General features: G+C 44.4%; 1 protein-coding gene across 1 annotated transcript in view; it reads left to right on the plus strand.

Moving 5' to 3' along the window:
• BLK (BLK proto-oncogene, Src family tyrosine kinase) overlaps positions 1-16,317 on the plus strand; it is a 35,970-nt gene that overhangs the window by 1,186 nt on the left and 18,467 nt on the right. Inside the window, exons 2-3 of the mRNA XM_058020286.1 lie at positions 7,603-7,705; positions 10,036-10,084. Of these exons, the coding sequence (XP_057876269.1) occupies positions 7,603-7,705; positions 10,036-10,084 (152 nt within the window). The remainder of the gene's footprint in view (positions 1-7,602; positions 7,706-10,035; positions 10,085-16,317) is intronic.

Raw genomic sequence — 16,317 nt, forward strand, 5'->3', positions numbered from 1 at the left:
CCTGAGTCCTACAGAGACATCCCCAGCAGCCATCCCACCTTCCTGCCTGGGCTGAGCTCATGAGGGAAGCACGAAGGGAGGTGGGGTAAGCAGTCTGCCCTCCTGCTTTTCCCCTCTCCAAGACCCTGATCCCTGGCTCTGTTTCCTGGCCCGCAGCCTCCTGCAGCACAGCCGAGCATCCGTCGGCTTCCAGCAGGATGCAAAGCTCAATGTAAGCAGCCATTTTTCCTCCAGACAGATGTTTTGATTAGGGAATGACCACTCTGGCAACAGGAGGCTGTTTTTTCCTTCTTCTGGAATGAGCAAGAAGCTTTTATTATCTTCTTCTCTTTATTTTTTTAATTCCCTGTCAAAAGACTTTCTGTGTCTGCTTAAGCTCAAAGTTCTGGAAATCTGTGCTCTCCCACAGCCCCCCAGCCTCACACAGTCTTCTCCCAGAGACTGTCCCAGCTCTTCAGAAAGGCCTGGAACAGATGGATTTTCTGCTTATTTCGCTTGCCTGGTCCAGGTTCACCTGCAAATCATGGCCTAAGAAAAATGGTAGATTTTGTGCAGATATAAATTGTAATAGAAATGGAAAGCTGGCTTGGATTGTAGACTCTAAAATAAGCCAGTGGGCTCCAGTCTCTTTCCTGAATGTGTACCCCTCACTTAGGGATAAATCACAGGGCCACAGAGCTCCTGGATTTGTTCATCTGCCCTGGGCTGCCAGGGAACAGATATTTCCAAGGCAGTTTGACCACACTGGCTGTGCTCAAGTCTGAGGCCTGGACAGAATTCAGGCCAGGGAGATGGGATGCACTGGAGTGGGGAAGGAGGAGGAAGGGGCCATGAGAAGGAGGCAGCTGCAGCTGCTTTGGGGTTCTTTGGGTGTGTGAGATTTTATGATGGATCATCACCAACATCAGCACCTCACCTCAGCGGGAGAGCCCGGCTGCTCCTGGGCGTTCCTTACCTTCCCTTCAAGGACCTTTGAGATGGACCAGAGTGTTTGACAGAGTCCTCATTGCACAAATAAAACCTGGCATCCATAAAAGATCAGGACAGGAATGGGTTCTGAACACTGTCAATAGGACGTTCCCAGTTCTTCAGTGAGAATGCAACATGGAAACCCCACATCTGCTTCACCCCCAGCAAGAACCAGAATGCTTCTTGCTCTGGGCTCTCCAGCTCTTCACGGGGGCTTCCTGCCATGCTGGAATTGTAGAATCACAGGATGGTTTTGTTTGAATTGGGAAGGACTTTAAAGCCATGGGAAGGGACACCTTCCACTACCCCAGGCTGCTCCAAGACCCATTCTCCCTGGCCTTGAACACCTCCAGGGATGGGGCAGCCAGATTTTGGCCATCACATCACAGAGGATGGCTGTAGCCTCCACCTTCTGCCTCTGAGAAACACCTTGCTCATGGTTTCAGTGCTCGTTATAGCACAGCAAGTTGGTTCAGAGCTGCCTTCTTACCTCCTCTTAGCAACGAACCTGCAAATTATTTCAAAATATGAGCTAAAAAGGACTTGACTGAAACACAGCAGAAGTAGAAAATGGTCACGGTAAAAACTGCTTCAGTAGCAAATCTTCCTTCTTATTTAAGGAGCTGATCCATCAAGATCTTCAGTAATTCTTCAATTTTGTGTCTTGCAAAGCAATCCGAGGGTGCCAGGTCAGGAAATGTTCTGAAGAGCTATTTTATTGAGGGGAAAGAGAATTGAATGCATCTGTGATGTGCTGAGAACTGGAAGAAATTTTTTTACTGAACTTTTTCACTCCTCGCTGATGCAAAAATGCAAATCTGGAATACTTAAATTATTACATCTGAAGTGAATTGATTTCAGCAATTCTTTCAGGAGAGGGGAGGACTTGCAAACAGAAATCCAGCATTTAAAACCCTTCATAATAGGCTAGATCTGCATTTTCAAAGTAAGTTTTTTAGGGTTTTTGAACCAATTTCCTTTTTAAAATGCGCTCTTTAAAAAATAGACTTCGTAAGTTTTAAAATGAATTAAAATATCTGATCTTGCTGAACTGTTAAAACATTTTGTTGCACCCACCACAGAATCTGGATGGAAAGGGGGCTCATTTTGTGATTTCAGTAGGCTTAGGGGGTTTTTTGGAGCTGCCCTCAGAGTGAAACTCTACTGTCTTACTTGGGTATTAACCTCTTTTTCCATGGCAGTTTCATGGGGCTGAGGCAAATGGTGAGCCAAGACTTCTGCTTTTCTGCTCAATTTGGTCTTGTTTCCTTTCCTACACCCGCCCATGCAATCCCAAGGCTGCCTGTCAGTGTCCTCCACATCCCTCTTGCAGAAGGTGTTGGATTCTCATCAGAAATTACTTTAGATCTCTTCTGCCCTGGTAGAGGAAAGCAGCAAATGGCAGTAGGTGGTGCAGGGCGGCTCACTGTAAAAATGAGATGGGCAAAGATTTGAAGTGACAGAACCCGAGGCAATGGTGTGAAGGTGAGTCCAGGGAGGTTTAGGCTGGATATTAAGGAAAGTTCTTCCCCCAGAGGGTGGTCAGGCACTGGAACAGCTCCCCAGGGAATGTTCATAGCCCTAAGGCTGCCAGAGCTCCAGGAGCATTTGGACAATGCTCTCAGGGATGCACAGGGTGGGATTGTTGGGATGTCTTGGGTAGGGCCAGGAGCTGGATCAATGATCCTTGTGGGTTCCTTCCAACTTAGGATATTCTGTGATTCCATGATCTTCAAAGAGCTCCCTTTAACTCATTCCTGCAAAAACACTTGAACCTGCACCCACCTCATTCTGTAGCCAAAATTCCACCTCAACTACCCCTGTGAAGGCTGCTAAAATTGCATTCTATCATGTGGGCACCCAGCTTGAACCCCAGTTTTAGAGGTTCTGCTCATACACCCAGTGTTCCTGCAACCTGCGTATCTGTCCCACAAATTCAGGTCTGGCTGCACCAGAGCCCATTGTCCTGGTGTCTATTGGCTTCTTCAGCTTGGCTCTTCCAGGAAAATCTAATGTTCTTTACTTATGACCTAGCAGCAGCTAAGCTGGACTCATAAAATTGTAGAACATCCTGAGTTGTAAGGGGCCCATAAGGATCATCGAGCCCAGCTCCTGGATCTGCACAGGTCCACCCCAAGAATTCAATTATTTTGTTTCTGAAGCTGTTTTTTGCTAAATGTTTTTATACATATAGAATCATAAAATCCTGAAATGGTTTGGGTGGGAAGGGACTTAAAGACCATCTCATCCCACTCCCTGCCATGGGCAGGGACACCTTCCACTATCCCAGGTTGCTCCAAGCCCCATCCAGCCTGGCCTTGGACACTTTCAGGGATTCAGGGTCAGCCACAGCTTCTCTGGGCACCCTGTGCCAGGGCCTCCCCACCCTCACAGGAAGAATTTCTTCCATATATCAGACCTAAATTTCCCCTCTTTCAGTTTAAACCTGTTACTCCTTGTCTTATCACTTCATTCCCTGATGAAGAGTGATATGGAAAAAGTTTTGTGTTGCCTTAAAACTTTTTTGTTCCACTTGTTCTGCTTTGATTTTTGGACTTTAATAAGAACTTGTTTTGGAGGCCTGAAGAAAAAAAATTCCCCCCGCTTAGTTATTAAATAAAACCAACATTTTTATATGAGAAATACTATAAATTCACAAAAGGAAATTTCTATGATTTTCTGAGTTATTGTGCTCTCCCCAGCACTCCTTTCCACTGGAAAAAAAGTAAAAACAGGGTGGGAGAACTACTCCAAGCGGCTTTTCTCATTTGTTTTTCCTTGTGAAGACAACTTCTAAAAGCATTAATCAGAAGAAAAATGTGTTGTCATGATGCTCACTCAACTCAGCTGCCTTTATTTTTGAAAATAAAATTACTTTTCACCAATCCAAGGTTCCACCAGCTGTGAAATGCGAACCAGTAACTTGCTGTACCCAGCAATATTTGCCTGCTATTTTGGGTTTTGTAAAACACATTTTGGGACTATTTCGGGTTTTGTAAAACGCTGCTGGCCCAAAGGCCGGTGGCGTTGGCTGCCTAAGGTGTTGCTGGCAACTGGGAGAGTGGGACTGGTGGATTTTGTAGGGACTGCGAATCCCCAGAGCTGTTCAAACCCCTTCTGTGTGTGGGAGGGAGCGAGTGACCTTTGTGGGAGGCTTGACTCGAGGTGGGCTGTGTTGTTCCCCTCTCTGAGCTGCTTTTGCATGGCTGTGTCTCCGACACGTGCGTGGGGACAGAGCTGAGCCTGTGCAAGGCTGCAGAGAGGTGTTTCCAGTCTCAGCAGGGTGCAGAACGGGCTGCAATGTCCCCATGGGGGTGCACAGGTGATTCCCACTCCTCTCAAACCCTACCAGAGGAGCTGGGATGGCCCCAAACCCCTGGTTGGACTTGCTGAGGTTGATGTTCCTCCAGGCCTTTCCCATTCTGCCCCACCAGTGCCACCAGAGTAGTAAAAAGAAGGTTCTACTTTCAGAGATTTAGTAAAAATCCAGTAATCTTCTTTTAGTAAAAAGAAGGTTCTACTTTTATTCTTCTTTCAACTACCATAGTAGTAAAAAGAAGATTCTTGGCCCAGTGGGAGAAGTAGGACACGGTGATGGTGTGGATCATTATGATTAGATTTATAGATAACACAATAAATAGTGCCAATTGATATCTAAATAATAGCTCAATCACCTATTGCAGTGGTTATAGTGTCACTAGGTCATAGTTTTTCCTTTGAGCCATGAGACCTTCTCACTTTCTAAACTGCTCAAAGAAATCTAAATGCGGCTCACTCCACTTAGTCTCAGATTTGGCCAACAGTCTATCACTAAAACATTACAATTTAAGCAAGTTCAGCTGGAAATGTACAGATTTTCAGTCTTTGGCCCTGCAGAATTCACAATTGCAAAGCTCCTATGAAGCTACTTTAGGATTTATCTCTGTATTTGACCAGAACTGGATGCTTTTACTCACCTACCCAAAAGTTCCCCATCTTTGGGCTGGATGTGCTGCAGGTGTCCCTGACAGGGTGAAGACCCATCTAGAAGTTGCCTTCCCTCTTGGAAGATCAATTTGTCCAGAGGGTCCAATCTCCAACAGTATTTTATATCCTTTTGCAGGCCCCCAAACCACCGCAAACGAATTATTATTATTATTATTATTATTATTATTATTATTATTATTATTATTATTATTATTATTATTGATGTATTTCATTTATTATGTGAGCACTTGGTGTTCCTATGATTGGGCAAATCACATTGCCTGACACAGAGCGGAAGGGGAGAGGGAGGATGTGTGTGGGAGGATATATTTGATGGCCAAAATATCTTTCGTTGCCATCTCACATTGAGAGCAACTGAAAACCCCAAAAGCAGCATCCATGATCCTGTAGATGGTCTGTCAACCCTCCCATAAGATCATCCTTGTGACACAGCTGGCAGTCAAAGCAAATTGCTGACTCGTGCTGCATCTCACATTCCCTAAATCTGCCAAAATTATGGCAGTTGCATGAATTATCCCTCATTTGGGAGCAGAGTATATCAGAGACCCCAGGATTTTCCAGTGAGACTGTAACAAGAACAAATCAATGCCAAACATGTAGGTGGATTTTCTGTCTTTCGCAGTTTTTAATGAGCAATAGCTGAAACTTATCCATTGTCCAGCCTTGACTTTAAGTGATGCCTTTCTCTTTCCTGCTGCTGGAAGAAAAAAGAAACAAAAAAAAAAAGAAAAAAAAAGAAAATTCCAGCCACTCTTGTGGCAAAAAACCCATGATCCAGAATCTGAAATCCTGGCACAAAGTTGTGAGTGGAAAAGCAGGAAAAGTTCCCCTAATAAATCATGTGCCATTGCACCACCAGACCTTTTAAGCAGAGCAAGCTCTGGGTACAACCTGGAGGCTGCCAAATGAAAATGAAATTGCTGCAGGAACTGCTCTGGTTGATTTTTAATAGGTGAAACTCCCCCTCCAACTGTGCTGTCAGTGCCTGGAGCAGAGCTGAGGCCTGGGGACAGATGGATGGGCCATCTGTAAACCCAGGTCAAAGGAAATCTCAGAGATGAAATAGTTTTGGATGGGGGAAAAGTGTGAATCAGGCTATCCTGACATATTTCACCAATTCCTTATATTTTGCATGCCTTATCAGTAATAATAAAAATAAAGCAGAAGGGAGAAGACATTTAAAAATTAAAATATTGTGGTGGCTCTATTAGAAACCTCATTTTCGAATTGCAGATTTTGAAATATTAGATCTGTGCTAGAAAGCAAAATAAAAAGTTTCTTTTACTGGAATATTTTTCCCTGTGAGTCTGGCTGGCTTGGAGCTTTTCTGAACACACTGGTTGGAATCTGACTACCAAGAGACAGTGCCAGACTGACATTTGGGGGTGTCCCTGGACCTGAGGTCCCTGATCCTCCATGATCACTGCAGATCTTAAGATATTTTGGCAGGAATAGGAGTCACTGTGTCTCTGCACAGCTTACAGTATTCAGGGTTTAATTTTTGGGGGATTTTGGGCATGTAGCCCACACCTTCCAAAGCCTTTGGTTCAAGGCAGGAGTGGGGCAGACTTTGGCACTGGATGTTGCACTTCAGCAATGCTTGGCTTCATCTGCTCCTTCATTTTTGAGGCTCCAAGAAGAGTTTGGCCATTTTGGCCACCCAGACCCATTATTATCCTTGAATTCCAGACTGGAGCTGAAATTACATTTCTAGGATTAAAGTCAAACAGTCCCTAAGCCCATGTTTGGAAACCTTAATGCAGACCAGATGATGATCCATGGAAAGGGTTTGATTCATTTGTGTCTAGCGATCCTTGGGTTGTCCAGGAGGTCTGAGACATCTATAGGGTATAGGGAAACCTAATCCATGATTTCTGGGAGAGCCACACCTTGTGAGGACCCAGAGCACATCAAAAAGTACCAGAGTGCTGCAGATGGATGAGACAAATCCTCAGCTTGTCTTTACAGGCAGGATGGATGCAGGCTGCACCACATTCCTTGGACTTCTTACAGTATTCCAAAGGGCCAGCGAGGTCCTGTGGCTTCCTGGACAAACCCAAGTGTGAGCCTGAGCTGCTGAAACGTGAGGAGCAGCAGGGCTGGCTCCATGCACGGCGCGGCCACATCCGCATGCCGACCCTGATGCGTGGGAGGGACAGGAGCTGCAGAAAGCCCTGAGCTGCCTGAGGTGACTCCATCTCAGGCCAGGGACTGTGTGACCCTCCTGGTGCAGCTGAACAGCCCAGCTCAGGGCTGTTGATAAATCCATCTTCATCCCTCTGGCATCACCCAGCTCTGTTCGATATCATATGGAAATCTCTGAGTTGGAGAGGGCACATGTCCAAAGCAGTCACTTGAGCCTCTTTTTCTTGTGTTTCTGGTGGCTTGCAATGTCTGTTTGAACCTCATTTGCAAAGTGTGAAACACCAGAGTCATGTGGGAACAGAAACCATGGGGTTCACAAGGTCCAAGGCAGCAGAGGACTGTAGACAGGATGGTTTTCAGCTCCTCTCTTCGCTGTCCCATCGTCCTGCATTCTGATCTTCTCCAGCTTGTTCTAAATGAATGGAAAGACTTTGTTCGTCAATGCCTGTACCTTTCCCCAAAAGCAGTCCCATTAAAACCAATTTCTGCTCTTCCTTCCAGGATGGGGTTGTTTGGCAGCAAAAATCAGCTGATGTCCAATGAGAAACACACTGCTGGAGGCAACCCAAAAACCAAGGGCAAACCTCCTCCTGCCCCACCCAAGGTAAGCCTGCAGCTTTGTGTCCTTTTGGGATCCCCCCACAGCTCCGTTGGGATCTGGGGTGGTGCAGGCAATATTTAGAATCACAGAATTATTTGGGTTGGAAAGAACCTGAAAGCCCATCCAGTTCCATGGGCAGGGGCACCTTCCACTATCCCAGGTTGCTCCAAGCCCTGTCCAACCTGGGCTTGGACACTTCCAGGAATCCAGGGGCACCCACAGCTTCTCTGGGAAACCTGGTCCTCCCAGCTGATCCCTTTTGGACAGGGCTGGAAAGGGCTCTGAGGAACCCCTATATATTTCAAACCCCTAAAATCCTGTGTATTGAAATATCTTCTCATCAGCACTTTGAAACCCAAGCTGATGTTGCTGACTTGCAAGATGGGTCAGATTCAGGCTAAGATTCAGAGTTGCAAACCACAATGGAAACTTCACCACTGTGAGTCCTCAGCGGGCTCAGAGAGGAGGGTCTGCAGCCAGTCTGTGTTGGGTTGAGTTGAAAATCAGAAATGCTGGTCATCTGCTGCTCCCTTTGCATTCCCTCAGCCTCTGCTGGCATGGACACAGGGCAGGAAGGAGCTGGGGAAGGATTTAGGAGACCTCAAATGACAAACTTGTTTAAACTTTGTAAGTCACTTTGCCTCTGTTGCTTTCCAAAGAACACGAAGCTGTTTTGTCTTTCCTTACCCCTGCCAGCACTGCAGCCAGCACAAGAGAAACTCGAGGTGCAGCTCTCATGTGAAGACCATCTCGAACCCTGGGAGAGGGGAGGAATTGCAAATCATTGCTTTTTATGACAGCTGGAGATGTTTTTTCACTCCTTTACTTTCATTTCTGAGTTCTCCCACGGCTATTCAGTCCGGTTTTCATGACAGCAGATGTCAGATTGACCAAGAAGATGCTATTTTCCTAAATTTCATTCTCTCCAGCTCACTGGAGGGGAGCCACTATGAGTATAAATACAGTATCACTGGCCACCTTCTGCCATTCGTTATTTTTTGCCACAGGCACTCAGCTCTCACATGTCAGGGGAAATCCAAATTTCTTCCACTTAAATGAGAAATGGCAGCAGATGAGCAGCTCTCCCACCCCACACTGCTGCTGAGCTGGGGTGAAAGGATGGTGCAGGCAGAAAACACGAGGTGTTTTTTAGTTCTATTGTCTGTATTTCACCACTTTTGCACGTGGTGAAATACAGACAACAGAACTAAAATAAAAACACCCAGTGTGGTCAAACACTCACCATGGGCACTGTGAGATGGGTGAAGGCCAATTTCAAGCAGTTATCCCCCAAAACAAGGTGGTTTCATCCCAGGTCACTTGGAATTATCTATGGACAATTTGCCAGTTCCAGCAGCAGGGCCAAACCAAACCAGGAGCAAAGTAAGCATTTTAAAATTGTGCCCAGATGAGCTGCAGCAACTTGTTGCTATTTAATTTCACAGTCTGCAATTTGCTCCTGAGGGATAGTGGAGGGGCAGCTGCAATCTCTGCTCTCTGTGATCAGTGACAGGACCTAAGGGAACAGCTGGAGCTGTGTCAGAGGAGATTTAGTCCCAGTTGGGATTTGGGACTAATTCCCAAATTGGGAATTTTTCCCAGTTTGGATATTGGGAAAAGGTTCTTCCCCAGAGGGTGCTGGGCACTGAGCAGGCTCCCCAGGGAATCTCCCAAGGCTGCCAGAACTCCAGGAGCATTTGGACAATGTTCCAAGGCACAGGATGGGATGGTTGGGGTGCTGGATCAATGATCCTTGTGGGCCCCTTCCATCTCAGGAATCATAGAATTATTGGATCATAGAATATCCTGAGGGAATATCCACAAGGACCATTGAATATTCCATGATTTCTACAGTTCTCTGATTAATTAGCTGTTGCAGTCACTGCCTCTGTTTTTTTAATGTAGTCTTGAGCAAAGGATATCATACACCCATGATGCTTGGGATAATTATGGCAGACAGTATCTCTGGTTTTCTGCTTCAAACAACTCTGCAATTGCCATTTCTCAATTGCACCATTCTTTTCTCACCCCTCACTGATCCTAAATCTGGCATCAGCGGACAGGGGCTGGATGGAGCAGGCTCCAAGTGAGGGGGCAGCAGATTTCTGCTTTAACTCCGAGGGAAGCCAAGGCTTATTGCAGCTTTTCTGTGAAGACAGCTGTGAACACCTCATGGCAAAATGTGCTAAAGCCATCACAGCTGTGGAGCCAGGCACAGGGGCTGCAGTGGTCTCTGGACCAGACTCCCACTCGTCTGTAAAGCTGAAATCAGTTCTTCCTGAAACACAGCAAAGTGATAAATATCTCCTTTTTCTTTTCTATTTCTATCACAGGGGAGACAAGTTATCAACAGCCCTCATCTAAACCAAGCCTCTGCACAAGGTAAGGCTCTGTTTTCTTTGCCTCCCCATGGGGTTTTGCAGGGTGGTGGTCCCCAAATGCCAGGCTTTGAGGATAAGCCATCACATCACAGGCGTGTGGTTTCTGTATTTGCAGCCGTGCCAGGCTGATTCTTTTTATATCAGAGTGGCTCAGAAAACTCAGTTTACATCACCAAGTCCTTGCAGCTGCCAATTTTCCCTTCGCTCATCAAAGAAATCCAGGGGGAAGAGCACTCCCTCTCCTTTGGAAGCAGGTGATCTTTAAGGTCTCCTCCAATCCGGTGATTCTATGATTGCTGGAGAAAAGGCAGATCTGAGCCTGGAGCTGTGTGAGATTCCTCTGCCCTGTCTGCAGTGTGACAAGTCATGGATGCTTTATCCAGCCAGCTGAACATTTCAGAGGAAATAGGAGGCATCAGAGAGCCCAGAGAGGCTACAAAGAGAAGGAGAAGAAAGGGAAGAGGATAAAATAAGGATACACAGACCCCTGCCTGGAGATGGGCTGTTGGCTTCATCCACCTCTGCAATTATCTGTAGGTCACAGATGGTGTTTGGAGATTATTGCCTTTTAGCAGGGAGCCCTCAGCCCCCTCTGCCCGGCCTCCAGCTGCAGCTCATGTGTGTTTTTGTCAAAGAGATTCTGCAGATTAAGGACAGAGGGAGAGATAATTAGAAGAGGGGGAGAAATAGAGGAAGCTTGGAAGGGGGGGGGAAATGGAGAAAAATTAGAAGAGGGCAGTGAGCAAAACATGAAAGTTCTACATGTGGATGAAAGGGTAGGATTAGGGGAGATGGTGTGAGGGAAGAGAAAAGGGGGATGGTGAATAAATGGGATGGATGGAATGACAGTGTTAGGTCTTCTTAGGTCTTATGGATGGTGATGGAGGGTCCCTACCATGGGCCAAGGAACTCCTGCAACATCAAAATATCCTTCAAATTTGTCTTTTGTTATGGATATCAAATCTGTGGGAGGTGAATACCTTCAACCACGTGATCTGGGGTGTGTTTTCATGGAAATGCCATTTTTCCAGAAACTGTTTTCCTTTGCAGAATTTGTTTTCATGGCACATTTCCAAGTGGCTGTGCTCTCCCACCTCCCCAGCTGAGCAGGGACCGACAGTTTGTCACAGAATTTTTATCACAGAGTTTTTTTCACAGGGTTTTTATCACAGGATTTTTATCACAAGGTTTTTTCCACTCTGGTCAGAGTCAGAGCAGAAATTGTGATCAAGGAGGCGGATTTTACTTCTCCTTCATGCCCAAAGGCAGAAGTTGAAAGATGCTAGAAAATGGATTAAGTACAATATTAGCCATTTTCAGCTCTCAAAACTAATTTTGCTCATTAGATTCAGTTCCAGTTCTGGAAGAATATTCACACTGACAGTCTGGAAAACTTCCTATTTTTCTCTGCCAGTGTTTGAGTTTCCTGAAATGATGCTACATCTGACTGTGGCCTGTGTGGCAAAACAGGCTGATAAGAACCAAGCAAGATATTTGAGATACCGGAGATCTTCTCCTAAGTGACAGGAATTCAAGTGAATCAAAAGAGAAAGTTCAAAATCCAGGCAGTCACATCATATAAAAAAATAAATTCAGAGACATGAATTAAATCCTGTGGGAGCACTTTAAATTAAATCAGGGAAAATTATTGGCTATGGAAGTGTGGCACATAATGTAAAATCAGTCCTTTCTTTTCCTTTTTTTTTTTAATTTTTGTGGGTTTTTTGGTTTTGCTCTCCTTGAGTTTTGAATGATTTTTCTTTGGTTTTTTTTTTTCTGATTTGGAGTTGTTGAAATTGTCTCACACTTTCCAGCTTTCACACCTCTGTCTGAAAAATCATTAATTTGTTTATTTAAAAAAAAAAAAAACCTAATTCCTCCTGACATTATTTATCCTCATGGAAATAACACAAAGGCAGGCAAGGTGTGCAGAACTCTGGATTCAATGTGGCGCATGAGGCAGCACCAATCCTTTTTTCAATTTAGGTGATTCTCCCATGGTGTGAGTCTCCCATTCATTTTAACACCATTCCCTGAGCAATCACAAAGTTTTTAAGCCTGATTTTAAGTCTCTGTGGAGTCAAAATTTTAATTCTGAGTCCCCAAAGCCCCCAGCTCTGAAAGGTCCATGGTGGGCCCCAAATCTAAGAATCCCATGGTGGAGCTGCTGTTTGCTTGCATTGGATGGATAAGACATAGAAAATAGGTAGAATAACCATAGAAAATAGATAGAATAAGAGCAACCTGCACTTGCCCTGCCAGCTGCTCACATCTGGATTTAGATCCCACTGATGGAAACAGCTGGTGGGTTTGGGTGCTTGTCCTCAGGCATTTTAATAACCTGCAACAGCATGAGGAGTCGAAGTGTCTGCAAGGTCATTTCTTCTGGTGAGGAACCACCACTTCTTCCACCTCTCCACTTGCTTCTTGCTGACCAAAATATGAACAGGACTGAGTTCCAGGGTGTGGAAGGTTATCATTCTCTGGAACTTGAGGTCTTTTGTGGCATCTCAAAGTTAATGCCAAAATTCTTGGTTGTTTTTGTTGTTGTTACTTGAATGTCGTTTTGCATTTGAAAGGAATTCTGTCAGAAATGTGAGTTTGGGCTGAAGTGAGAGAAGGAAGGGTTGTTTCTACTGACAAAAGGGCTGAGTTTTCAGTGGGAAATTAAAAAACTTCTAATCAAAAATGTTTGCCTTGATGTGGAGCACATCTGAGGAGAAAAGGATGAGGGAACTGGGGGGCTCAGCCTGGAGAAAAGGAGACTCATGGGGACCTTCTGGCTCTGCACAACTCCCCGAAAACAAATTGTAGCCAGGTAGGGATTGGGCTCATCTTCCTGGTAAAAAGAGAAAGGACAAGAGGAGATGGCTTTAAGTTGCACCAGGGGAGGGTAAAATTGGATATTAGGAAAAAATTTCACAAAAAATGTTACCAATCCTCAGATCAGGCTGCCTAGGCAATGGAATCACCATCCCTGGAGGGATTTAAAAGCCACGAGAATGTGACACTTGGGGACATGGTTTAGGGGTTGCCTTGGCAGTGCTGCATTAAATGGTTGGACTTGATGACTTCAGAGATCTTTTCCAAGTTTAGGATTCAGTGATTCCATCCAGCCCACACCAGGCTGAAACAGAAAGCTGAGCTCATTCCCAGCAGCTTTAATCCATAGCTCGGTGCACCCAGCTGGCCAACGTGTCCTGCAAGTTGTCACTCACACCGTGACCATCCTAAAATCACTCTAAGCCAATGGATAATCCTCTGGGACCCCCTGGCACAATCTCAGCCCTGCTTTGGGGTTGGCAGTGCTGGGTTAAATGGTTGGACTTGATGACTTTAGAGATCTTTTCCCAGTTTAGGATTCAGTGATTCCAACCAGCCCATGCCAGGCTGAAACAGAAAAATGAGCTCATTTCCAGCAGCTTTAAATCATAGCTTAGTGCACCCAGCTGGCCAACATGTCCTGCAAGTTGTCACTCACACCATGACCATTCTAAAAGGGCTCTAAACCAATGGATAATCCTCTGGGACAGTCTCAGCCCTGCTTTGGGGTTGCTTTGGCAGTGTTGGATTAAATGGTTGGACTTGATGACTTTAGAGATCTTTTCCCAGTTTAGGATTCAGTGATTCCAACCAGCCCATGCCAGGCTGAAGCTGACCCCATTTCCAGCAGCAGTAATCCATAGCTCAGTGTATACCCAGCTGGCCAACATGTCCTGCAAGTTGTCACTCACACCATAACCATCCCAAAATGGCCCTAAACCAATGGATGATCCTCTGGGACCCCCTGGCATAGTCTGAGCCCTGCTTTGTGGCCATGAGGTGGTTGCAAAGACCTTCCATTGAGGACAAGCCAGCAGTGGGTGGACTGGTTGAATCATTCCTCTTGAGCCACCAAACTGGCACTGAGCTTCTGCAAACCCTGCTGGTATCAGACTTTGCTGACAGCAGCTCTGAGCCAGGACGTGTTTGGCTCCCAATCAAAGTCCTGGGGCTGGCAGCTTTATCTGAGAGCTCCTCACAGCCCCAGTGAGCCTCTCATGGCCTGAGTGGATCAAACAGGTCCAAGGCAGTGTAATCCATGTGTTTCTCATGGGGTGATGGACTCAGGGACAGGAAGAGCCCCTTTCATCATGAGATGGCAGCTCCTGCTAGCTCGGGCAGAGAGAGCTTTTCTTCTGGCTCATTTCAGTGTGCCTGTTGTGGGATAAGAGGTGATAAAATATTTTTTCAGCATACAAAACCCTTTTTGTCCTTGCTGCATTCTGTCTTTTTAATTTCATTTATTTTCACTTATGTCAGTTGCTTCGAGATCAAAACTCCATTTTCATTTTCTGGAGTGCACAGCCACTCTGGGCTTGAATATATTTACACATTTGCTCCTATTTTTCTGAGCACGAGTGTGATCACTGCATTATTTCCCTTTCAAGAGGACCAGGAGGGTGTGTGTGTGTGGATGGCAGGCTGGTTGTGGACACCTCATGCCCCAAACCCTTTCATGTCTGAGCAGATGTGTGATAACAACTTTCTCAAGGAGGCAGACAGAGTTTGGGTGCATTGCTAATTCGAGCTGCCTCAAGGGGAAGCCCCCAACCGTGCCAGCTATTTTCAGACTTCAAAGCATTCTCCCTCGTGACTGATCATCCTTTTCCCATCCTGGGAGAGAGCCTCTGCTGGAACCTCTCATGGATCTCCGGTTTCCTTCTCAAAAGCCTGAAGGGAGCTGCTCAGGGCTCTGCTTTCCAAAGCTGCCTTTCCTCCCACGCTGACCCTTTCTCCTCCCTAACAAATTGCCATCGGAGCAGCAGCCAGCCTTGCTCAGACACAAACCCCAAGTCACCCCAGAGACACGGTTATCTCGCAGTGACAAAGGGCCAGTCTGGCTCTCTTGCTGGTGGCATTATTTGAAAAGGTCACTCAAAGACAGTGGCTTGACAGGCTGTTTTGAAAAATGCTAATAATAGGCTGTCCATCGGTCTCAGTGCATTAATTAGGCTGAGCACAAGCTGAAGCCTTCCTGCAGCACAGTTAAATGTTTTTTTCTTTTTCTTTTTCTTTTTCTTTTTCTTTTTCTTTTTCTTTTTCTTTTTCTTTTTCTTTTTCTTTTTCTTTTTCTTTTTCTTTTTCTTTTTCTTTTTCTTTTTCTTTTTTTTTCTTTTTTTTTCTTTTAATTTTTCTTTTTCTTTTTCTTTTAATTTTTCTTTAAATTTTTCTTTTTCTTTAAATTTTTCTTTAAATTTTCCTTTAAATTTTTCTTTAAATTTTCCTTTAAATTTTTCTTTAAATTTTTCTTTAAATTTTTCTAAAATTTTCTTTAAAATTTTCTTTAGATTTTTCTTTTTCTTTAAATTTTTCTTTTTTCATTTTTTTCTTTTTCTTAATTTTTCTTTAATTTTTTCTTTTTATCCTTCTTTAAATTTTTTTCTTTTTTCTTTTTCAATTTTTCTTTTTCTTTAAATTTTTCTTTTTCTTTTTTCTTTTTTATTTTTCTTTTTCTCTAAATTTTTCTTTTTCTTTAAATTTCTCTCTTTTTCTTTTTCTTTAAATTTTTCTTTTTCTTTAAATTTTTGGTTTTGTTCAAATTTTTGTTTTTCATTAATATTTTCCTTTTTCCTTTTCTTTTTCTTTTTTTTTTCTTAGATTTTTCTTAAATGTTTTCTCTAAATTTTTTTTCCTTTAAATTTTTCTTTTTCTTTAAAATGTTTTTTTTTCTTTTTCTTTAAGTTTTTATTTAATTTTTTTTCTTCAATTTTTTTCTTCTTTAAATTTTTCTTTTTCTTTATTTTTTTCTTTAATTTTTTTTGTTCTGTTTTTCTCCTCCTTCTCCTTCTCCTTCTCCTTCTCCTTCTCCTTCTCCTTCTCCTTCTCCTTCTCCTTCTCCTTCTCCTTCTCCTTCTCTTTCTCCTTCCCTTATTCTCCTTCTTTCCCTCCTTCTCCTTTCTTTTCATTTTTCACCACAGTGTTTTGGTTTGATTTCTGTGATCCTGCGCATGCGCTGATTCTTTTTATAAACTTTGATTTGCCCCAGAATAGCTGCTCTTTTCTGCTTCAGCAGCTGCGAGCGTGCAGAGCACAGGGGAAAGGCTGCAGCGCTTCCCCGAGAGCAGTCCCGGCACCTCCAGGGTATATGCAGACCAAGAGATTCAGCTCCAGCCCACAGGGATCAGCCTGGGCTGGGCCAGAGCACCCTGTGGACTCATAAAAATGAGAGAGAGGGATTTTTTATATGGGCAG

This window comes from Melospiza georgiana, chromosome 3 (genome assembly GCF_028018845.1).
Source record: "Melospiza georgiana isolate bMelGeo1 chromosome 3, bMelGeo1.pri, whole genome shotgun sequence".
In the NCBI taxonomy this organism is placed as follows: Eukaryota; Metazoa; Chordata; class Aves; order Passeriformes; family Passerellidae; genus Melospiza; species Melospiza georgiana.